The 24,551-nt window shown below is 33.0% G+C and overlaps 3 protein-coding genes and 1 long non-coding RNA gene across 10 annotated transcripts; 3 read left to right on the plus strand and 1 right to left on the minus strand.

Moving 5' to 3' along the window:
- Positions 1-400: 400 nt before the first annotated feature.
- LOC25487990 (uncharacterized) lies at positions 401-2,528 on the plus strand. 3 transcript variants are annotated; one of them, XM_013610162.3, is made up of 3 exons: positions 401-509; positions 616-867; positions 2,208-2,528. In XM_013610162.3, exon 2 carries the CDS (start codon positions 664-666, stop codon positions 844-846), a length of 183 nt encoding a protein of 60 aa, XP_013465616.1. In that variant the 5' UTR covers positions 401-509; positions 616-663; the 3' UTR covers positions 847-867; positions 2,208-2,528. The 3 variants fall into 3 exon arrangements, with proteins under 3 accessions (XP_013465616.1, XP_024631507.1, XP_024631506.1); XM_024775739.2 differs by having other exon boundaries at positions 634-867; positions 2,252-2,528; XM_024775738.2 differs by having other exon boundaries at positions 402-509; positions 2,252-2,528.
- Positions 2,529-4,119: 1,591 nt separating this feature from the next.
- Positions 4,120-6,763, plus strand: LOC25487991 (uncharacterized). 2 transcript variants are annotated; one of them, XR_005644238.1, is made up of 2 exons: positions 4,120-5,495; positions 5,642-6,763. It is a non-coding gene; the product is annotated as an uncharacterized lncRNA (long non-coding RNA). The 2 variants fall into 2 exon arrangements; XR_005644239.1 differs by having other exon boundaries at positions 6,445-6,763.
- Positions 6,764-9,700: 2,937 nt separating this feature from the next.
- On the plus strand, positions 9,701-12,299 carry LOC25487992 (putative receptor-like protein kinase At1g80870). The gene has a single exon (XM_013610165.3). It carries the CDS (start codon positions 9,921-9,923, stop codon positions 12,099-12,101), a length of 2,181 nt encoding a protein of 726 aa, XP_013465619.1. The 5' UTR covers positions 9,701-9,920; the 3' UTR covers positions 12,102-12,299.
- A 2,248-nt stretch (positions 12,300-14,547) lies between these two features.
- Positions 14,548-19,055, minus strand: LOC25487993 (magnesium transporter MRS2-1). Of its 4 annotated transcripts, none has more exons than XM_013610166.3 (6): positions 18,895-19,055; positions 17,606-18,221; positions 15,874-16,002; positions 15,439-15,777; positions 15,301-15,348; positions 14,548-15,086 (listed from the first exon to the last, which is right to left on the minus strand). In XM_013610166.3, exons 2-6 carry the CDS (start codon positions 18,203-18,205, stop codon positions 14,856-14,858), a joined length of 1,347 nt encoding a protein of 448 aa, XP_013465620.1. In that variant the 5' UTR covers positions 18,206-18,221; positions 18,895-19,055; the 3' UTR covers positions 14,548-14,855. The 4 variants fall into 4 exon arrangements, with proteins under 4 accessions (XP_013465620.1, XP_024633148.1, XP_039686867.1 ...); XM_024777380.2 differs by having other exon boundaries at positions 17,606-18,313; XM_039830933.1 differs by having other exon boundaries at positions 18,778-18,901.
- Between the last annotated feature and the right edge of the window lie 5,496 nt (positions 19,056-24,551).

Genomic DNA, 24,551 nt, shown 5'->3' on the forward strand with positions numbered 1-24,551 from the left:
AGTTCAAAAATTTGTGAAATGGTTCAGTTAATTTTGATATGGTTTGGTTAACCGATTCGGTTCGGTTATTGGTTAATTTTGTCAACCCCTACTTGTGATATCACTAAGCATTTGCAGGAATATAGAATGATTTGAATTAAGAGGCCAACAACATCACCCTCTAACATGTAATTTATAGCAAGAAAATAAATAAAAAATTGAGAACAAGGGGACTGGTCATGGAGCAAAAGCTTCCGGTAAAAACAAGAACAACGAAAGTCAAAGTAAACTAATGTCAGTTTTTAAATTATTTGAAGTCTTTTGTTCCTCAACCATAAGATCAATCCAAGGGCTGTGAATAGTGAAGGAGAGGATCCGCTCGCGAAGTGGTAGTAGTTAATTATTGATTTAATTTTCTTAAAGTGTTAACAAAAAAAGTATTAAATTGAAAGAATAAATTAAAACCCTGAAAGAAGAAAGGTGAACAGCCGGAAAACGCAGTCATCAATTGATTGATTCATTCATTCCAGGTAAAGTATATTATAATTTTTACAAAATCCATCCATGAATCAATCATAATTCAATCTAAAAATTATGATTATTATTGACTTATTTCTGATTGATCGATCCTTACAGTAATTCTCTTCTTCGTAGCCGCCGGTGCTGGAGCAAAAATACAATAAAATGGGTATAATCAAGGGTTGCTTCTCTTTTATAGCAGGAACTGTTACCGGTGTTTACGTCGCTCAGAACTATAAAGTACCTGACATTGCTAAGCTCGCTGATACTTTCTTGTTCGTAGCAAAAGTCACCGAACAAACTTACCGCAAACCCGACAACAACAAGAAAGATGAAAATGATGATTAATTCAATCACAATCACAATCAGGTTATTTTTTAGGATCAAATTCAAAACATGGTTGATATTTGACAATAGTGCTTGATTTGTTTGTTTGACTGGCTATGTATCTTTCATTTACTCATTTGTGTGTCTCAAATCTTTCTCGATGCCAACCACTTTTCATGTATGTATGTGTATGTGATGGTATGTCTTATATTTCACAAACATGATGGTCGATGGAGGGTTGATGTGGTTGGTATTTAAGTCGTTAGGATCCACCTTCTAAAATAATTTGAAGGTTTTTATGGATGTACAGTTGTGGCTTTTCATTTATCATTATAACCAGTAAAGTAAAATTAGATTGGACAATCTTTGAAAGTAGGGAAGAGTTATGGAAAATGTGAGCAAACATGGATCCTCCCGTGAAGGGGAGGAAGATAAAGGGATTAGAGGGGAGCCAACTTCATCCTCACTTAATCGAGACTCCAATATTGGGTAGATTTGTAGGGTAGAGAAGATTAGCTTATTTCCTTATAATGCCAATGAGAAATGTGTGCTGCTTCTGATCTTTCTTTCGTTTAGGTTCTCTCTCTATATATCTATATCTCAATATACATGGGTGTAGTTAGAGAAATGTGCAATTTTGCATACTAGTCAATCAATTTATGGTTCATGGGCAGAGTAAACGGGTAAATGGTGAGCGTAAATTGAACAGAAAGATAATTGAGATTAATGAGTTGGCCTACTTTGTGTGAGTGTTTGGCAAATAGGTTTCTGAATAAACATGATCCTGTAAAATTGTTTTGGTCAGAATTGAATTTGAACTCAAGTTAAGTGTGTTTGGACTTTTCTAATCCAAAACGGTTTTTTCTAGATTACCTTTGAAGAATGGTGGATAATTTACCCACCAACCAATGAAAATGAGCAATTTGTTGGCGGGGTCAAGATAGTTCATGGATACCACTTAAAAATGTGCTTATGTGGCTAATGTGTATTGGTTGGGGTAAATTACCCACCATTCTTCCATGGGTACCCTAGTTGTCACCATCCAAAACTGGTTTGATGAAAAAGTGTAGTCTACATTTTGCAACTTAATAGTTAATGCAAAAGTTTTTTTTTATCACTTCTCGTTAATTAATATAAGATTTGGATGTTAGATTAGATACTTTGTGCTAACGCTAATTAAACATCTATTCTTTATTAAAAGATAAATCAATGTTGCTGGTGGTTGGTTATTTTCTTCTAATGACAATACCTGAAGTATCATCCAACCCATCAAACTAAATCCTTGTAATACTAACAACTATAAGTCTACAACATTGAATTCTGTTACATTTTTACGTGAAACCCTGTATACTGTCTTAAGCCATTCTTTCTTTTTGTTGTAGTTATGGATGATAGACAATGTTTAGTTGTCTGTTGTTATTTGCAGTTTATTCGGGTTTGCAAAGAAAGCTGGAACTCAGGGGTTAAAGTGATCAACATTCAGTAGGCTGTGTCTGATTGAGAGGAAAATTGGTGGGGTGAAAATGAGAAAATAGAGAAAAATATTTGTGTTCTCAGTCTTTGGATTGGTTATAAGATAAGCTGTAGAAATTGATATTTATACCTGTATTTGACTCTAAATTTTTTGGTTCCCAACCAATCTGTGATGTTTTAGGTTTTTATTCTCAATGGCAAACATTGTGTTGTCAAATTTTGACCTGTTCCATCTGGTACAATATTACCTTTTGAAAACAACTCAAAATGACCAAAACATGACGCAAATTAATCGTGAAAGCAAAGTAGTTGTTGTGGCAGTTCTATGTGGTTGCACCTTAGACCCATCCCTGGACATTTACTTGCGAACAAAGCAGTTGGATGTGGTATACTATACTCCAGTGCATTGTTTGCATATCTTAACACATATTACTGTGCCATAACCGTAATGGAATCATCGTGTAAAAGTAGCATATGATTGCATGCTCAATATAAGAGAGAAAAATGTTCAAGGGGTAAATTAAAACTTGTCATTATACCCTTAAACGCAATCCAAAACATATAATCTCTTATATAGTGATAAGAGGTTCCACGCATATTCATCATTCCACCAACACATCACCCATATTCTTCAGTTTGCTATTGTTACCACTTACCACACATAAAGTTAACTCTGATTCTGCAGTGAATTGCACACTATACGTAATGGGATAGTAAAGTAACAAAGAGACCTATGACATGCATATATATATATATATCGCAAATGCAACCCTTTGGTCCTTCATAATGTAACTTGTAATCTTTAATTTGTTGCTTTCTTTACCTATTCCATACGAAAAAGTAGAAAGTTGTACCTCCACGATTAATTTACAAGAAATGATATTTCTACGACTATTTTACAATAACTTTTTAACAATTTTCTCTCTTATACTCACATGATGTTATTATCATCTCTCTTCATTGTTTTTAACCAATAAAAAGATATAAAAACAAGATCGTCACCAAAGTTGTCATTAAATGAATGTACAAATATCATTTTGAAGTTGTATTGAAAATGTAAAGTGACATTCATTTTAAAACAATTTTTTTTTTGCTAAAGTGACATTCATTTTGAAATGGAGGGAGTAACTTTTTTATAAAAACATGTGTATTTAATGCATTAGAAATTAAACTATTAAACTTTTTTAAAAAATAATTTTTCTAATTTAGAATGTTTAAAAAATGCACAAGGGCACCTGTTAACAAAACCCTATATATATCAAAGAACTTGTATAATAGTATCAACAAAACATTTTAACATAACATAATGAACTATTTTGATTAAAGGGGTGAACAATTATTTTGAAAATTTCATAATTTGAGGGAGTATTATGGCGGACAAAAATGACTTTTGTCCCAGTAATTAAAATAAAATAATATTTCTGAGAAGTAAAATAAAATAAATAAAAAGAAGAAAGCTGAAGAGAAGACAACTCGCCGGAAAACGCAGTCGCAGTTGATCGTCGTCGTTCGTCTTCCAGAAACAAACAAACAGTGAGAAGATTCTATTGATTAATTTAAATTTAAATCCGTATAAATTAGGTTATAATCTCTAATTTTGATTGATCCGATCCTTACAGTGATTATTTTCGTAGCGGCAGCGGGAGCAACAATTGGTATAATCAAGAATTGCTTCTCTTTTGTAGCTGGAACTGTTGCCGGTGTTTACGTTGCTCAAAATTATAAACTACCTAACATTGCTGAGAGGGCTGATACCGTCTTCAAAATGGTCAAAGATGTTCATGAAAGATACCGCAATGATTAGTAATCAATCAGGTTCTTGTTTTTTTTTTTTTTTTGTTATATTGTTCTTTATGCTTATGCTACTATTATTTCTGCAATGATTTGTATCTTGATTGTTTGTAGTTTGACCCTATCTTTTCATTTATTCTTCTGTGTCACAACCTAGTGAGATAAGACTTGGATTGTTATCGTTATTCGTTGTTGTTTTACATGTGCACGAATTATAATTGATCAATTCTTTCTCGATGCTAAGGTTGATGTTGTAAATTGTAATAACCCAGTAATAACCAACTAATGGAGCAGTGGTTAATTTAATTTTTCTACTGCTCCATTAGTTCGTTACTACTGGGTTATTACAGATGTGGTGTTTTAGTAACAAGGATCTACCTTCTAAAAGGTACGAGTCTTTTTAGGATGTGATGTGATTTTTAATGTATATTAGTTGTACAGTTGTTTTCATTTTTATAACCATTAAATATAGACGAGGCAATCTTGAAATTAGGGATTGAATATAGAATCATTAGGTAAAGGGGTATGGAAATCCAAGGTTATCATCCCCAATGAGAAAAGATGGACCTTACATCGTATTTGTTTAAGGGCATTGGATGGGGGAAAGAGGAAATGAGAGGAATTATTTGCAATTTTCGTGGTTTGGTTTATTGTTTTGGAGGGATAGGAAGATGAAGGGATTAGAGGGGAGTCAACTTCATCCTCACTTAACTGAGACTCTCCTCCAATATCGGAGAGATTTGTAGGGTAGAGAAGATGAACTTATTAAATATGAAGTTTAACTTGATTGACAAAAATATCCTTATAATGCCAATGAGAAATGTTTGCTGCTTTTGATCTTCCTTTCATGTGGTTCTCTCTCTATCTATATCTCAATATCCATGGTTTAGTTAGTGAAGTTGCATGGCTGTCAATCAATATATGGTTCATGTGCAGGGTAAGTGGGAAAATGGTGTGTGTAAATTGAACAGAAAGAAAATAGAGATTAACGAGTTGATCTGCTTTGTGTATGTTTGGGTGAGTGTTTGGCAAATGTGTTTCAGAATAAACTTGATTTTGTAAAATCGCTTTGGTCAGAATTGAATTTGAACTGGTGTTATTTTTGTTATATAGTCTAAATTTTGCAGCTTAATACAAAAGCTTTTAATCACTTCTAGCTAATATGTGATTTAGATGTTAGATTTGATCACTTTTTGCTAACAACAATTAAACATCTATACTTTACTAAAAGTTAAATCAGTGATGTTACCTTTTTCCATGACAGAAAATACACACTTTGTTGGTAGTTGAGTGCTGTCTAGAATTTTCTTAGAAAATGACTTGCTGGTGATTGATTACTTTCTTCTAACGACAATAACCGAAGCATCATCCAACGTAACAAACTTGATCCTTTTATACTAACAACCGTAAGTCTACAACATTGTGGATATACAGTTTGAATTTTATTACATTTTATGCAAAATTCTGTGTATTATCATAAACCATGCTTTCGTTTTGTTGAAGTTATGAATGATGGACAATGTTTAGTCGTCTTGTCTTTTGTTATCTGCAGTTTATATAAATAAACAAGAAACAGAAAATAAATGTCAAAGAAATGATCATTCAGTATCCTGTGGTTGAGAGAAAAATTGGAGGGGTGAAAATGAGGAAATATTTGTGTTTTCAGTCTTTGAATTAGTAACATAAGCTATAAAAATTGATATTACTACCTGTATTTGACTCTAAATTTTTTGGTTCCCAACCCATTATTTATTTGTGATGTTTTGGGTTTTTATTCCCTTCAATGCCAAACATTGTGTTGTCAAATTTTTACCTCTTCCATTTAGTACAATATTACCTTTTGAAAACCATTCAAAATGACCAAAGCTTGAGGCACTACCACAAATGATTTTCATACGGGTTTGTGAAGAAAGCTGGAACTCTGGGATCGCAGAGAGAATTTATTGTGTAAGACCAAAATGCCCTTTGCTTTATCTGTTGGCCCTTCATTTTTCTATGTGGCAAACTAGCTACTTGTGTCAATCTATATGGTCAACCCCGTGCACGGGGACATGAGGCTTCTTTGGACTTAAAAGTAACAGTGCAAGCCAAGTAGCTGCTGTGGCCTGCGACGGTTCTCTGTGGATGCACCTCAGACCCATACCTGGACATTGACACTCTCAATAAACACCGTTGTTGATCCCTTCAAAGAATGTTACATGAAGCAAGTTATGAGTCATGATAGTGATGGGGAAGGGAGTGTTGTGATAACTATGCATGGTTTTTATGTGAAAGTGGGACAGGAGGAATAACTAGTTCAAATTAATATTAGTTTAGTTCTGTTGAATCCACTGTAATATTGTTTCTGCTTTTCAGGATTTCTTTGGAGGCAAGCCATAGGAAAATCTGGATGTAGAGGAAAAAAAGTGGTAAAAAATTCAAATACCAAAATGGGAAGGGTTAATTTTGTCATTTTAACTATATATTTCTTTTTTCCATCTTAACAAATACAAGTATTTAAATTTTTTAGTCACATTTCCTTATGAACAAAGCATTTGGATGTGGTATACTCCAGTGCATTGTTTGCATATCTTAACTCAAATTAATGTGCCATAACAGTAATGGAATCCATCGTGTAAAAGTAGCATATGATTGCATGCCCAAATATAAGAGGGAAAAATGTTCAAGAGAGAAATTAAAGCTTGTCATTATACCCCAAACGCAAACCGAAAAGAGGAGTGATATTTGTACAACTAGTTTTAAACAACCTTTGTGACAACCACTTTTTCTCACTTCTTATTGGATAAAAAGAATAGAGAGAAAGAAGAAGAGATAGAACAAAAATACATGTGAGTATGAGAGAGAGAGAGGGTTGTCACAAAAGTTGTCAAAAAGTGGTTGTACAAATATCATTTCTCAACCAAAAAATATCATCTCTTACGGTGATAAGAGGTCCTACGCATATTCATTCCACCAACACATCACCCATATTCTTCCGTTTGCAATTGTTATCACACATAAAGTTAACTCTGATTCTATAGTGCAGTGTACACTATACGTAATGTAATTTAATCCCTCATTCATACAACAGCGACATTCCATCTTTCATTCCTTTGTTATAAGACAGATGATATTGTCCACTCTAGTCTATGTGTGTGCTCTTCCTTTTTGTGGGAGTGGGATGGTAAAGTAACAAAGAGACCTATGACATGCATATATATTGCAAATGCAAATCATCCACTTTGGTCCTTCATGATGTGGACACCATACTAAGATGTCACATGTGATCTTTAATTTGTTGATTTTTTCACCTATTCAATACAAAAAAGTAGAGATTTGAGCCTCCACGATTCATTTACTGCCAGCCATAAGTTCTCACATTGATAAAAGAAAGTCTAGGGAGTTTACTCTTTTCTCAAAGTATTACTAGTATTTTTAAAATAATATCCAAACTTAGTTTAGCTTCGAATAATTCAATTTCTTAAGGTAAGTTACTCCACTAAGAAACGTTTTTTACTTATGAAAAACTAAGGCTGTGTTTGGTAACACAAATAAGCTAGTTTATAGCTTGTTGGACTAGCTTATAAGCTAGTTGGATGAAAACGTGATGTGTTTGGTAACAAGCTTTTCTCATGAGCTTATAGCGTTTTTTGAAAAACTATTTCAAGTAGTTTTTTTATAACTTTTTCCAATTTTAACCTTATTACATTAATTTTAATATTTTATAAAAGAAAAATAAACTACCCATGTTCCCATGTTTTTATAGTTTACTGCAACCAACCTACCCTACCCACACGATATACTTTTTTCTATTTTGTTGTTAACTTTTTCTTTATGACATTGCTTTTAATTAATGTAGTATTTAATTTTAATTTTAATTATAATATAATATAATAATAAATAAATTGTGAAGCTAGTTTAGTTAAATAAAGTTAGTAAAAAAATAAAATTTATTGAGTGAAAAATGTCAATTGAGTTCATAAAACACATTTATCATCTTGGAGATGAAAATAATTTGAAATATTAAAAAGAAATATATTAGGAAAAAAAATCATATATGTGATTTATAAAGAAATAAAAATAAACAAATATGTACTTTTATGTCATTTTATATTTATCAGTCATTTCAACAGCTAATTTTATCAAACACTTTAATTTTAATAAGCTAGCTTTTCAGCTATCAGCTATAAGCTAGTTTTTCAGCTATCAGCTATCAGCTAGCTTATAACTCATTTTTACCAAACACACCCTAAGTTTATATACACTTTTGGTCTATGTTGGTCCTCTAGTTATTTTTCCAAGTGATTTTAGTTCCTCTATTAATTAAACTTTAATGTGAAAAATGGCGTAATTAAGTCTTAAAAGTATTAATCTTTTATCCATTTAAGAAGAACGGTTTGTCTTAAAAGAAAAAAGGCCTACCATGACGAAATTATTGAACCCCTTATCCTATTTTAGTACCATTACCAATAACGTGTCATGTGGTGCGTATTGCATAACCAAGATGAATTACATCCATGGCACCTTTTTCATGTGAAAAATTTCTTTTGAAGTTGATTGGGTGGCAAGGCAGACTTACTTCTAATCACTTGGTTTAGGTTATATGTTAATCCGGGGACTAACATAAGACCTTGGCACTCTCTTAAGGGCATGAACAAGAACAACATCGTTAATTTACCTCCTAAAAAAAAAACTAATATGAGAACTCAGTTACATTCCTCATGTTTTCATTGACCCCATCCACCACTATCTTACAATACAGCTCCATGATAACATATTGAATACCTAACTCATGCCACCAACTTAGTAATTTACATAATCCCTCAGGTTGTGGTGGCACATGCCCATACCATAGTCCGAGATGACTTGGTCAGTTCCTCCTAATAAGTAAGAATCAAAATACCCTGATAAAATGTTACTACCTAATCAATTATGAAAGCTTAATATGATGGATGATGCATTGTGAGTGCAACATGGGACCGACCGGAGCTGCAATATGAGAATGATGGAGAACAAGAAATTATTGACATATATCCAACCATGTGAACCTGTGCCTCCTCATAGTGTGAAGTGAGAAGTGTGAACCTTTAGTCAAAAATTACAAACAAGAAAGAATTTAAAAATAAACAGTACTTGTAGATTCCTAACATTGCCCGAGTCATGGCAGCATAAGACAAAATAGCTGCACAGAATCATTCAATTCAACCAATACATATCTATCTATCTATTAATTAAACTATCTACCCAAAGTAGTAATAAATAATCCCTTGAAGTGTAACTCTTACATTGAACCATGAATTAATCGTAATTGCAAACACATCCATAAATATATCTTTTATTACTCATTTTGGTTTTTAAATATTTAGTTCAAACAAATTAGACATTGAGAACGTATTTGTAATTTTAATGCATTTAAGAACTATATATCGATAACATCTCACACATTCAAAGATAAAAGAGATTATTTACTTCAGTTAAATTTTCAGTGTAATAAGTAGTCCAAGACTTTGCCAGCAAAAAATTTCACTTTAGTCAAAAAAGCACCTTAGCTTGGGTCCATCCCTTTCTTTCCTTTTTCTAATCCTCATATCCCAATTGCCAATATTAATCTCATTCCATTATATGAATAAAGTAAAATAGTTGGTGATGGAAACCATAAATCAAGGAAAAGAAGAAAAAAAACTGAAAACATATTTAACAATAGTAGAATACAGCTCCTCCTCCTCTAATGATTATCTAATTGTAAAGCAATCCACTTTGGATACCAAATTCATTAAAGTAATCAAAAAACCATAGTCTTCATCTTCTTCTTTTTGATCATCAATATTCATTCATTCACATCACATAACACCATGCCTTCAAGACAATTAACTTCTACAACTTCCAATATTTTCACCAAACCAAAGTTTCTTTTCATAGCACTAACCATTTCAGCTTCTGTTGTCATCTTCTTCTCAATACTTTACTTCCTTTATCATCTTTGGCTTTCTCTTGTACATAGAGCTAAGACCATTCCTTTTGATGCAAGTTCTCCTTTGAAGCTACAAAGATTTTCTTACAAAGAGTTAAAGGTTGCTACCAATGTTTTTGACACTGCTAATATAATTGGCAAAGGTGGTTCTGGTACTGTTTTCAAGGGAGTACTGAAAGATGGAAAATTCATTGCCATCAAAAGGTTGGACTCTTTGTCTTTGCAATCAGAGAGAGAGTTTCAAAATGAGTTGCAGATTCTTGGAGGGTTGAGATCACCTTTTCTGGTGACCCTTTTGGGCTATTGTGTTGAAAAGAATAAGAGGGTTTTGGTTTATGAGTATATGCCTAATACAAGCTTGCAAGAGTCACTTTTTGGTGATGAGTGTTTTGGTTTGAGTTGGGAGAGAAGGTTTTGTATAATTATGGATGTTGCTAGAGCATTGGAGTTTTTGCACCTTGGATGTGATCCACCTGTGATTCATGGTGATATTAAGCCAAGTAATGTGTTGCTTGATGCTGAGTTTCGCGGGAAGATCTCGGACTTTGGTTTGTCAAGGATTAAGGTGGAGGGTGAATTTGGAGTTGACTTGTTTAGCCAGGATTTGGGGAAGAGCCAGGATCTTTGGAAGAGTCAAGACCTTTCAGGTAATTTGACTGCAGAAACTCCTGTAATTGGCACTCCTGTTGAGAGTGTGAGTGAAGTTGATTTTGCTCTTGCTTTGCAAGCTTCTACTTCATCCAAAAATAGTAGGAGTTGTTTAAATGTTAAAGCATTGAACTTGAACTCTTTGAATTATAATGCAAATATTGTTGGTGAAAGTGAAAGTAGGAATGTAAATGCAAAGGGTAAGGAAATTTCAAGTTTGGATACAGGAGGAGGTGGAGGAGGGGATGATTGTTGGAATACTAATAAGTTTGTTCCTTATGATGATGAGTTCTGTAGCACTGATTATAGTAAGGATGCTTATTTGGTTGATGAAGAGAAGGAAAATGGGAAACAATGGGGAGAAGATTGGTGGTGGAGACAAGATGGAAGTGGTGAATTATGTAGTAAAGACTATGTCAAGGAATGGATTGGGAGTCAAATTTGTCCATCAAATGCTGATTGGGATGATGGTATTGGCAGTGCTAAGATCAACAACATTCAGGAGAAGTCAGAGTTGGAAAATTCAAGTCCAATTGATAAAGCCAGTGATGCAAATGGAACACAATTACTACAAGTATCTGTGATGGAAAATGCAGATAATAAAGTTGTTGATATGAAAGAACTGAAGGGAAAGAAAAACCACAAGAAGAAGAAGAATAGGAAGATGCAAGAGTGGTGGAAAGAAGAACATATTGCTGAATTAAGCAAGAAAAAGTCGAATAAGCTTAAAAGTCTTCAAACTAAATGGAAGAAAGGCTTGAAAGTGCCACATTTTGGTTTAGGTAGAAGGTTCTATCTTTGCCAACGTAGTAAGAACTATGGAGAGGAAGGACAGAATGAGTGTGAACAAAATGGTGAGTTTAGCTTCAGAAGAGGTTGGAGGAAAAAAAGCTCACGTTCGATTGGAAGTGATATGTGGAGTGGCGATCTTTTCAGCCGCGAACTAAGCAGCACAACTAGCATGAGAGGGACATTGTGTTATGTAGCACCAGAATATGGAGGGTGTGGATTCTTAATGGAGAAAGCTGATATATACAGTTTTGGAGTTTTGATTCTTGTAATTGTATCAGGTAGAAGACCATTGCATGTTCTTGCATCTCCTATGAAGCTAGAGAAAGCTAATTTAATAAGCTGGTGTAGACACTTGGCTCAGGCTGGTGGTAACAACATTTTAGAACTAGTTGATGAGAAATTGAAAGAAGACAATTACAACAAGGAACAAGCAAGCCTTTGCATCAACTTGGCACTCAGTTGTTTACAGAAAATTCCAGAGTTGAGGCCAGATATTGGAGATATTGTTAAGATTTTGAAGGGGGAGATGGAGCTTCCACCACTTCCATTTGAGTTCTCACCTTCTCCACCTTCCAGATTATACAGCAGATCAAGGAGAAAACAAAAGGGCAATGGAGAATAGGTTTTTGTAATGTTGAAGGTTTCTTTACAAGTCATGTTAAGATCAGGCTATGTAGTAGAATGAGTGCATTTGGGAGCTAAACACACTCATATTGTGAGACTTATTATCATGTTGAATGTACATGAGAATGAGATTATTATTATTATTATTAATGCTTTTCTCAACTAACAGTTGCATAAACTTTAATTGTTGACTTAATTTCCACTAATTGTCCCAAGTGTTATGGCATTGTTAGAATGCTGGCTTTTTGCAGCTGAACTGAATTTGATATGGTTGGTTACACATGTTTTTGTTAGGCTTGACATACACACACAAGTTGTTTCTACTTTGTTTATTTGTTTTATGTCTTCAAAAACAACACATACATCCTAATCCTATATTCCTATTTGTTATATATTTACTTAATGAAGCTTCTGAATGTTCATGTTGATGAAAGAACAAGAGGCTAGCTAGCACAAAGATTCATTTTTGGAACAATGGTTGGTCTATTTTAGGAGATCCAATCCAACAACTAAGTTGGTTTTTGGTTAACAAACAAATTAAATCTAACACCTAAAATGGGTTTGAAATTGGGTGATATTGATCATAGATTTGTAGTCTTGGATGGACCACAGAACACAAGTCATTATCAAAGACTAAAGTAAGTCACTATGAAATAGAAATAGGAGTGCTTGTTCTGTCCCCATAGTAAAATATACGTGTCATAATCTCACTGATAATTTTGCATGACTTAAAATCATCTAGTTGTCTTCATCTTCACCAGTAGTTCTTAAAGAGGACAAAAGCCATTACAAATGCTACCCAGTCCAAAACAAAACCGTGTATACTTATAATTACGACAAACTTAAAATGAAACAAATCAAGTCTTCTACACGTTATTAATACTTGAATACATTAAAATAATAATAATAAATAAATTATCAACTTACTCTCTCTAAACTGTCTATCTAATTTAGTTTCTAAACTATATAAATATAATAAATAATTCCTAACATTCGTCAATTTACTCACTATTTTATAGATGTTAAGGACCAAATTATTCGAAATCCAACCCCTACAAATAATATCCATGTAACTACCGACAAAGCTATGCGAAACATGATCGATATTTTATTATAATTATAGTGCATTATCGTGACCATATTATCCAGTCATGCTCCCTCCAAAGGCGTATATTGGTCAAAGAAATGTCAAGTATCCTACCATTTAAATAGAACTATCTCTGGTGTTTTACGCTTTTCTGATAACACAATCTGAAATCGGTAAGATGCGCGAAGAATCAATATGGTGGAAAAAGAAATTGTCTCCCCTTTTTTAATAAAGGCGAGCCTAAGCCCAAAAAACTGATGAAATAAAATGATTTATCAAACGTAAATTTCTTTTTCAGCCCCACACTTTTCATAAGCCTTTGATTTTTCCGAATTTTAGAATTTGGAGTGTAAAAAGAGGTGTTGTTTGAAACTTTTTTTTTTACTCGTTTGTATTCTAAAATTCAAACAAACCAAGAACCTTTAAGAAGTGTGAAAGTTAGGAAAACAAATTCACTTACCAAACACCTCTGTTTTGATCAAATAAATTTACAAAATAACGTATAAGTAAAGGTATTGGCCTTGCCAAACATTCTAAAACTGACTTCAAAATAATGGAATTTTTTTCTGACAATTCAAACAAATAGAGTTAATCTTTGAAACAAAAGACTTGTATTAAAAAGAATAGTCACAAAAAAGTTTTAGGATTGACAATGAACCGAACTAACTTGAATTTAGTTCGAAGTTCGATTCAACAATTGACTCGATGAACTTGATTCATGAACCAAATGCGCTAAATTTGAGCTTAAAATTAATTTCATTAATTAAATGAGTAGGACATGAACCATTCGTTTGATTAATGAACTAGCTCGATTACACACCCACATAGGTATTTATCCTTCTTTTTTTTTAAATACTCCCTCTTTTCCAAATTATGACATTTTAAACATTTCACACGTATTAAAAAATGCAATTAATTTTGTATTATTATGAGTTGATTTACAAAATTGTCCTCAATAAATAGTATGAAAAAGATAAATTAAAGAATTGAAATATGAGAGGGCAATAAATAATTAAGGATATAATAGAAAAAAGTAACATTAATGCTTCATTGGTATTGTAAAGCAACATATGGTTTATTATTAAGTTTCAAAGACAATTATAAATTAATTATTATTTTAGGATTATAAATTAGTTGATACATATTACTATATTATTATATAATGTATTATTTAATAATTTTTTTTTTTACTTCCTCTCCAAAAAAATAATCTATTTTTGACTTGAAAATAATCAATCATGGAAAACTTTATATTTCACGATGCCATGCGAAGTTCTATTGAAACTGTCCTTGTCTCAGCCTTACTAAAACATACATTTCATGCGGCTGAAAGCACTTTGTCAAATCTTGAGAGAAATAAAAATAGGAACTAAAAAGATGCTTTATCCAACCAATTATTAATTTAGTCTCACTATACAGACATTGCTGAATCAGAATACCATGAGGAATATTCCAAAATTGATACAAAATTGAATTTAGAAAATTGCCCTTGATATGAGCAGGCTTTGCATTTGAATTTTATGATTGCATAACAAATGCAAAACATCACATCCGAATTACCAGGGTCCCTTTTCCCTGAGAACCAGATGACTAAGACAAAAAAAACGCATAACATCATATGCCACCCTGCAATTGTTTTAATCATGTTCATGTTGGTGTAGCTTCTTATAGGGGCATGAGTCTTCTGTACTTGAAGAACCACACAAATGCAGAAAATATACACACTCCGCAAACTCCTGTTATTATAAGGACCCACTGGAATGCAGATGGGACATCAAATAATGGAATTTCAAAGTTCATCCCAAATATTCCCGCCACCACTCCAAAGATTGCAACCACAAATGTTGCAGTTGTGAGCAAAAGCTCAAACTGGATAAGCTGATTCCGCACGTTATCCTGTAATAATACATACATTGTATAAGCATGTGTGATACTTTGTGCATTATTTTTCTCTTAAACTAACCCTCCCCCTCCCAATTATGCATTGTCTCTATGAGTATGTGTGGTAATTTGTGCATTATTTGTTTGATCAGTTATAACTAATAACCAAAGTACAATAGGATAACCTTTGGTGACTAATATGAGAAAGAAGGAAAACAGAATAACACACCAGTTGAATGTTGATGAAATCTTCAGTGTCATCAATGTATTCTTTTAACTGAAACAAGAAAATGGAAACGGTGATAGATAAACTGCGGTGAAGTTGGAAAGAAAAGGGTTAATATAAGATAACAGTGCGGGTGTTTACCGATGTCAACTTGTTTAGAGTGCTGTCAATGACAACAAAGTATGCTTCTAACAACATCTCAAGTTCTTCTATATTTTCATTATTACTTTCAGAACTCCTCATGCTCTCGTGTCGACTCCTAGCAATGCTCAAGCTCTTCTCAAGCCTCCGAGAGTGAGAGTCGGGTGGTGATGAAACAGGAGAGACTGGAAGAGAGATGGATGCACCATCAACCGGTCTATATCCAACCATAGACTGATCTCCATAAAATGACAATTCCATTCGTCTTTTCTTCTCGGTAAGGTACATTTCAGCCATATCACCATCATCATCCATAAGCTGCTCTATTTCGTCTCTAACCTGACACATTATCCACAATATTAGCTCAGAAAATATGGTTCCTATCAATTGTCATTTTCAACTGTGAAGAAAGAATAACCATAAAATGAACATCACCTTCTGAACTCTCCTAGTCAGGGCAACAAGTCTACTTTTCAAACGACGAACACGTTCCAAATTTAGAGTACTGATCTTCGATGTCAGTCCATCCAGCAATGGATAAGCCTCAATTTCTAACTCTGCTGCCTTTTGCAAATAGAATAGAGAATGTTACTGACAAATTTGTGAAAACCAAATAAACAATAATATGAAGAGAAATATACTAATCAAGCAAGCATATGGATAAAAGATTCAGTAGACATCTACATTATGACAGAATTTTGCACATCAACACATTTTCACAGGATTTCTTGTCCCGGCCTTCTTTTTCTATATAAATGAAGGCATTAATATCACTACAGTTGCTTCCAGTTTCTTTCCATCATACCACGGTAAGTATATATCCTCCATGGTCGATGTCTCTGGCATCAAATCAACTTGGTTCTCTAATATGTATAAATATTGTCAATCCACTGTTAAATCGTTAATTGCTGTTTCCCACATTTCACCAGAATAACAAAGCAAGTAGAAATTCCCTGAGAGATGCACAGGTTCACATTTAGTTACTTTTTTCTATGAATTTTTTGTCTCTATTTTATCACTAACTTCTAGGTAATAAACACCTAGTGAATTTTTCCACCAACAATCCGCATAAGTTATATTATACATTAAAGGCTAAATTACACCATAGGTCCTTTAAGTTATTTAATTGTAACAAATTGGCCCTTTAAGTTTTTTTCGTACCACTTACGTCCTTTAATTTGTTCCAATTAAATAACTTAAAGGACCTCTAGTGTAATTTAGCCTACATTATATTATACATAAAACTGAAATCATCCCAAGCAACAAGTACAAAATAGTACTAGTTGTGAATCTTGTGGTTACTGCAAAGCCAAATAATCATCCCATTGCTTTGTAAAACATGTGAATATGAGGCGTGGCTTCACAACTCTGCCTATAAAGAAACCATTCTAGAGTGCGAAAACATGCCACCAATGACAAGAAAAGTAGATGAAATTTGATATAAGTTTGATATACAAAAGGATGAAGATTAGAACAGAGTGTTCAAACTCAAGATCAAATAAATGGGTAACTGCACTTGGGGATGGGAAAGAAAAAAATGCAATAAAACTGATTCTTTTAGTGCTATACATACTGGCTTTCTCTAAAAGACCGCAACAGAATATTCCAGACTCGGCATTATGTTACCACAAAAGAGGTTTCTGGCTATTAGAAAATGAACAAAAGCATGAGAACGAGAACCGAGAAGAGCTAGGGAAAAAGGGAGATTTTTGTGTTATTTAATCTAGTTTGAACACTAAACAGATTTCCTTGATTCGTTGATATAAAGTGCTAGTCTCCTGACCATGAGCAGAAAGCAGTCTGTAACTGTCTAAAAGGATATCAGAATCAGATAAACTAATTCTGATAAGCAATATATACATCTGATAAGTTCTGTGCTATAAGATAGTAATGCAGTTACTCTAATACTGGCCTCAATCAGTGGACACAGATCCAAACAACATAATACACATCATCAGATAAATAAAATTACCTACCATATGATACTACTTCCACATATTGCATGCAGAAAGTCAACTCTACCATGTAAACAATTCTATAGAAATACAAGATTTTGGTTCATCGCAACCATTTCTCTCTTCTAAAGTAAGTCAAGAATGAAAGAAAAAATCATAATCTAGGAACCAAAAGAAGATAGCCTTTGATTTAATTATGAACTTGTACTAACCTGGGTGTCAAGAAATGTGCATGCAGCCTCCAGGGCAACTTCAAGAGCTCTGAATTCAAAAGGTAAATAATCAGGTGAATTGTTGCTATATAAATTTTCAAAATTCCTATTGCCTCTCCTTTGGTTCATGTCAGAATGGTCTGATTGCCAGACCTCGCCTACCTCGCCCACCCCAGTTGTTGTCAAGCGTCGTTGAAGATCAATCACATATTGCAATACATATTTATCAAGGGAATTCAAGAGAAGAACCTCATCTGCTGTAATAATACACCGTATCTGCTCCAGATTTACAACAATAGCCTTCTCCCTACCAAGGATTGTTGATGGGTAGACAAACACAGGATCAAGTAGGCGAAGATCACGGGCAGGAAGATCGCAACGCCGCATCATAGTAAATTTGTCTACCTCAATGACCTGAGAGTTTCCAGATGTGTCAACACGGATCCACGATTTAAGACCTTGGCCTCGCTTCTTGACCTCCACAACATCCACTCCTTGAAAAGCTTGCCTTCCAGAGGCCGTTGGTCGATTGATACCCTCTCTTACGTTAAAAGCCGATGCAGGTTTTGGTGGGAGTAGCCGCTCCTTGAGATCCGCCATTATGGAGGTTCACTAACTGCGGAAAGCATATATGAGGCAAGGATATCAGCCACCTAAGTAGTTTATTGTTTTCTATAAGAAGTATGTATCAAGCCACGCCGTAACAATCTGAAACATAGTTGTGGTCATAAACAACAGATGAAGTATGCAATTATTGCAAATGTGCGATAATATATTGAATAGGTGACATCATGTTCTGAATAATGATAAAAGTGTTTGTTTGACTAAGCAAAAAGCGTGGGAGGACGAGGATGGTGTCCTCTCAAAGGCTTGATTTGACCACAGCCTAACTGCAAAAGGTTTTAACTTCTAAACACCATTATTGATATGCATGTTAAAATGGTATGATGAGTTATTATTGTGTTTGTAAGGATCTAATAATAATTACTAAGACTAGAATCTATGATTATATCCATGTATGTATGTTTTGGGGAAAGTAAGAAGAGTAAATCAGATTATAAACACATGATTATGGACTTTATTATTGAATCCGAAACCGGAATAAAAGCATTTATGATAAGATGCCGGCAGACCCAATATTGATTGAGTGAAGAAAACAAGAAGGTGCATACAGTTGAGTAGAGAAGAGAAAATACAGGATGTCGTCGAACAGAAAATCAGATGAATAGAATCAGAATCCTCCTGTAAGGCTAGAGAGAGAGAGTTTAATAATAATAATAATAATATACCTGAAGGAGGAGTAGGATGACGACGAAGGAGAGTGAACTGAGATAGATAGATAGATAGAAATAGAAGAGTAGTCCGATGATGTTCGGCGGAATTATATGAAAACAATAACTTCCTTCGTTTCTTTGTTTAGTCCTTAGTCAGTTCATGGAGAAATGAAATCAATCCAACAACACATTCATATTCATTGGGCCCCCTCTTCATCTCTAATTATCTAAATAAATTAACCATTCTCAATATCTAAACATTATCAATAAATCCAAAATGTTTACAAACTTAACCAAATTATGTATCATCAAAATAACTTAAAAACTAATCTATTATAAATCTCAAACTTAAAAGACCTCTCATATAACCTAAAATTAACAATTACTCTCTGCCTATGAAGCCGGATACTCCAAAATGGTGACGTACTCGTATCAGATACGTACCCACAGAGTATCAAAATTAATTATTTTAATTTAAAATATATATTTTATTGGATACTTAGAAGATACTCGACAGATACAAACAAATACTTATAAGATACTTCGCAAAGACATATCCTGAAAAAAATGAAGGGTAAAAAAAATGAGACTGTGTTGTGAAAATTCAATGGAGATTAATTTGATTCAATTTAAGATATAAATCACTATAATTATTTTTCGATTAACTAATTAAAAATTATGTTTTTGTTGAATGAAAGTAACGAGAGAGATGAGATTCAATCAATCAACATTAAACATACTTTGTTTTAAGTTCTTTTATTGATGCATTTGTTAATATCCTAACATATGAATGAAAATATAATATGATTTATGCAAAAAAAAAAAAAAAAAATTATTTTGATCACATGTATTATTTTTTGTAAATTGTGACTTTTATGATTATATAGTATTGAAAAGTAATCGATGCTTATTTTTTTCAAGTATTTTACATGCATATAAATTCTAGGCTAAATTGCATTTTTGGTCCCTGAACTATTTAGGTAGTGTCGTTTTGGTCCCTTAATTAAAATTTGATTTATTTTGGTCCATTAACTTTTCTTCGTTACACATTTTGGTCCTTTCCGTTAATTTTAATTCAAAAATATTAGGTTTTCTTCATTTTCTTCTGAGATTCTTGTTGTTGAAGGTGAGGTTCAAACCCCGATCACCAAAAAAAAAACTGGAATTTAATAATTAGTTACTAACTAGTTTGTGAATGTCTGCCTATAAATAGGCTTGATGTAATCACTTGTATTATCTTTTCCAACATGATATGGTATCAGAGCAATGTTATTTGTCTAATTCTATAGTTTAATGGTTCCTATGGTTCAGTTGTCTAATAATATTTTCCCATTGGATATATGGATTTTAAATTTTGGCATTGTTGACGGTACCAGGACAAGATGTAACTTGAATTGTGTTTATAAGTAAAAGACAACATCCCTCACCGTATAGTTGCGTTAGCTCCACTCAAATTTAAAAATGCTACTAATTTTTATCCAAGATTCATTGGATCACTCGCTATCGAATCACTCAGACCGCACTTAAGATATTTAGTCTTGGACATGAATGAATGTATTGAGTCCCTCATTGAATGATAAATGGCGTGAAAATGTGTTTAAGTGAGAGGCTTCCCTCACCTTATTAGTCGGTTTTGCAGGTGTAACCAAAATTTTGAGATACCTCATTCCCTCGATACCACACTTGCATTTAAGTCTTCTATTCTGATGCAACTGAACATTAACATTGTCATTAATGATCAGGTTTTTTTTTTAATTAAAGAGGTTCTACCTCAATTGAAGTAGTGACAAGTTTTAGACATTGAAGAGGAATAAAGTGTTCACCGGATTAGGATAAATGCAGCACTGATGGCTACTCTTTATCAACAGCCCAGAGTGACAGTAAATAAATTCATCTTAAATGTCATTTTTCCATCTTGATGTCATTTTCTGTTGTCTGGCTGATTAATTATATGAAATGTAATATTATAAACCCTCTTCAGGTTCAAGGAGTGTCGTTTGGAACCGTAAATAGGGACTAATAAGGTGAATGTTTTACTCCTCTCAAACAAATTATAGGTGAATGTTCACAGGTTGTAACTCATCAAGTTAAATTGAGCTCATCTATACATAAAAGAGTACTGTATTTTAGTAACATCTATACACAAAAAGAACACTTAAAATATTTTCCTTAATACATGTAAAAAATGACAAAAGATGTTTGTATAGGTCCTGTCTTTAAAAACAGACGTAGGTGGTCGCTTATTGTTTTAATGACAACAAAATTTTAATTACTAATATAAAGTATTTTCTTGAGTATGTGTTACAAATAATAGGATATAATATCAAGCAAGTGATGACATTGGAAGGGCATAAATCCACTTAGGATGAGTGCAATAGAAGCTAGCCCATCGGAGATAATTTAATCATAAAAGCAATCATTAGAAGATAAATAGTCCTAAATGAATCTGATATATCTCCTAAAATAGAGATTAAAATCAAAACATAAAATATTTGTACTGTATTTCAAGAAAGAAGGTTCAGATGATTGATCTAGTACAAGTGCATCAAAAGAGATGTATAATAGTCACAAGACCAATATTACTTAAAAGATGACAGAGAATGTATATCGAAAAATATACTTATATACAGGAGTGTAAAGAACAGAAAAAATCCAATAAAGAAAAATTCCACTTAGAGGCGAGATTCAGAGTTGGTGAATATGGCGAGATTCAGAGTTCTGTTTCTACGACACCATTGGAAGTTGCTCTTTCTCTTATCCATTGCCGTTGTTGTCAACACCATGAGAAAGAGATGACGAAAACATGAACAAGCAAGACGGAACAAATCAAAGATGGAAAGCGAGAACATGAAGTCATGAACAGGAAACACATATAAACAGATGTTACAGCAACACACGAAGACGGAAAACTCAGCAAGGATCGACACATAGAACGCGTAGAAACAGAACTGAAGGCACTCAATAAATAATACTTTGCTATAGTCCAATTTAACTAAAACCAAGGGCAATGAGTTAAAAAATATTACTTTGCTTTAGTCCAATTTATAGGCATTCAGGTCAATTTTCAAAAGGCAATGATAAAAGAAGTGAAAGGGACCGAAAAGGGTCGTATGTCCCTTTCATTTTAGTATATCCATGAAGTAGCATACATTTGGAATCACATTCAATTGTCTAGAAAACACACGACTTTACAGAAGCTACAAAGTATAGCTTTATAAAACCATGGTGAGAGCTCATTGAGACGCGAGAAATATGTTCCAAATGCAAATCCAAACAGACTGGTACACATTATCAAATTTCAAAAAAAGCAGCAAAAAATCAGATAAATACAACAAATTGGTATTAAAATGGGTCAAAATATCACTGCATTGCAATGTAAAGATATATAGTTGATGTAATATATCTTTTTTGAAAATCTTAATGGACACAAAATCATTTTATTAGAAAGATAGCATTTTCATTTTTTCTGCTAAATCTATGTAATTACTACTAGGGAAGGTGTTTTGGTCTATTACAACTTGATAGCGAGACATCTAATTTATTCATTTGGGGTTGAGATGCCGATCAGTACAATGTAAATCTGTGAAAACACCGTGATCGGGTGTATTTTGACAACAGCCAAGTTAACATTTTTATAATTTTTGTTATGAAACATGGCATCCATGGATGAAGGAGAGAAAAACTATGAAAATATTGTATTGATGGTAAAGAATAATATTACAAATGATTGAATTGACCCACTAATGGGGTGGTTACAACTATATATACTACTCTAGGACTAATACTAATTGTGACTAAACTATATCTCTAATAATTTTCAAATTAAAATTTGTTAAAAAAAGGAATGAGAGCCATGTCGGTTTCATTAAAAAAAGTATTGTTAGCTATGTGTATAAATGTGTTTCAATCATAAATAATTTATGAGATGTTTTCTCTTCGAAAAATAAATGAGTTGAAGAGCAAGATTTTAGGGTTATAAAGAGGTTGCTTATGCAATCTGGTGCAGAATGATGGTACAAGTTTAATTAGCATGTCAATATGTACAAATATAAACATCTGATCTGAAGCAAAACAAGTCCCTGAAATATTCCAAACTCATAATTAAAAACATCTTCTATGAAACACTATCTAACACAAACACGGACACTTGACAAATCCGACTCTCCTACAGTTAGAGGATCTCACATTCACGTAATCAGGACCACAACTTTCAAATGTTAAATTCAGTAGCCTCAATCAAGCAATAAGCCAAATCAAGAATAAATTCTTAGTGAATAAGCAGCAAAAAAGAAATTATTACATCTCAAGTATCGCCAATGCAGTTCGTGCAAGAAACAAAAACATCAACAATTAATGTGCGACAGACAGACAACTAAGATCAATATGTATCATACCATTACTAACAAAACCTCTAATACAAAGAGGCTAACAGAAATTTAATCTGAAAAAAAACTATATGCTAGATTGTTATCCATTTTATATAATAGGAAATCTTTAATAATGCTTGATATGTAAAATCATAACATTATGAGTTGAGTTAACAAATCAAATCACAAGCATTCACGAAGTTAGAAATATAACAGTATAGCTTAATTCTTTTGGATGTGTTCTGAACCTCTGAGAAAAAAAAAAATTACTGCAGACATGTGAGCAGTACATCAAATCAATGCCAGTAAATTAAAAAAAAAAAATATTAACCATCAAGCTTCAGCTAAAACATGCAAAAAGGCTGGCTGAACATCAAGCTTCCATTTTTAGAGTAGAGTCAAAACTTAAAACAACATATCTATGAATGAAGTTCATGCATTATTAGAGATTTCTCCTTTCTTTATCCATGAATGAAGTTAATCTCGAAAGATAAATAGACACACAATAAATATGTAATTCTATTATTAGAGATTAAGTTTGCATCACCAACAAATATGAATTCTATGTTCAATAAATATGATTACGGCATAAGGCTCTCAACAACATGATCAAACAATGTATGAGTTTCATGCCTCAAGTAATTATTAGTAGCAAGCACTTTAACGCTACAATAGGAAAGTTCAATATGCTAGTCCCCATCTGATAAGTGCAGCAGGATCAAGCATCTGCACATAGTTGGTGGTGAAAACTATCAATCTTTCCCATCCAAATGCAGACTATGAAACCTGATTACCATCTATTAACAAATATATAAAAGATTCCTGTGCAGTAGTTACCACAAGATAACAAGTTTACAATCAACATCAATGAAAAAATAAGTGTTATCATAGAGGTTCTTCTATTATTCCAATCTAATTGTGAAACTGATCTAAGATATTGGGGATTATAAACGGAGTTACAATTGTAACAACCTGTTCTACTCCGCCAATGTTGACTACAATCAAATACCAGATCACATAATTAAAAAAATGGATGAATACCACAAAACATTTAGAGACGTCAAGTAAAATCAATTTGAAACATACATATCTTAATCCTCGGTAATAATTTTACAGGAAAAGATAGGATTAACAAAAAACAAATAAGCACATGGTGTGAAAAAAAGAAAGATAATCCAAATTAATTACCATAAAGCAAAATCTCGATTGCAGCATACAAAGTGCAGACTGAAAGCAAGTAAATAAAAATAAAAAGTGCAGACTGAAAAACCCTAACCTAAAAAGAAAACGAAAATACTGAAAGAA

This window comes from Medicago truncatula, chromosome 2 (assembly GCF_003473485.1).
Source record: "Medicago truncatula cultivar Jemalong A17 chromosome 2, MtrunA17r5.0-ANR, whole genome shotgun sequence".
Classification (NCBI taxonomy): domain Eukaryota; kingdom Viridiplantae; phylum Streptophyta; class Magnoliopsida; order Fabales; family Fabaceae; genus Medicago; species Medicago truncatula.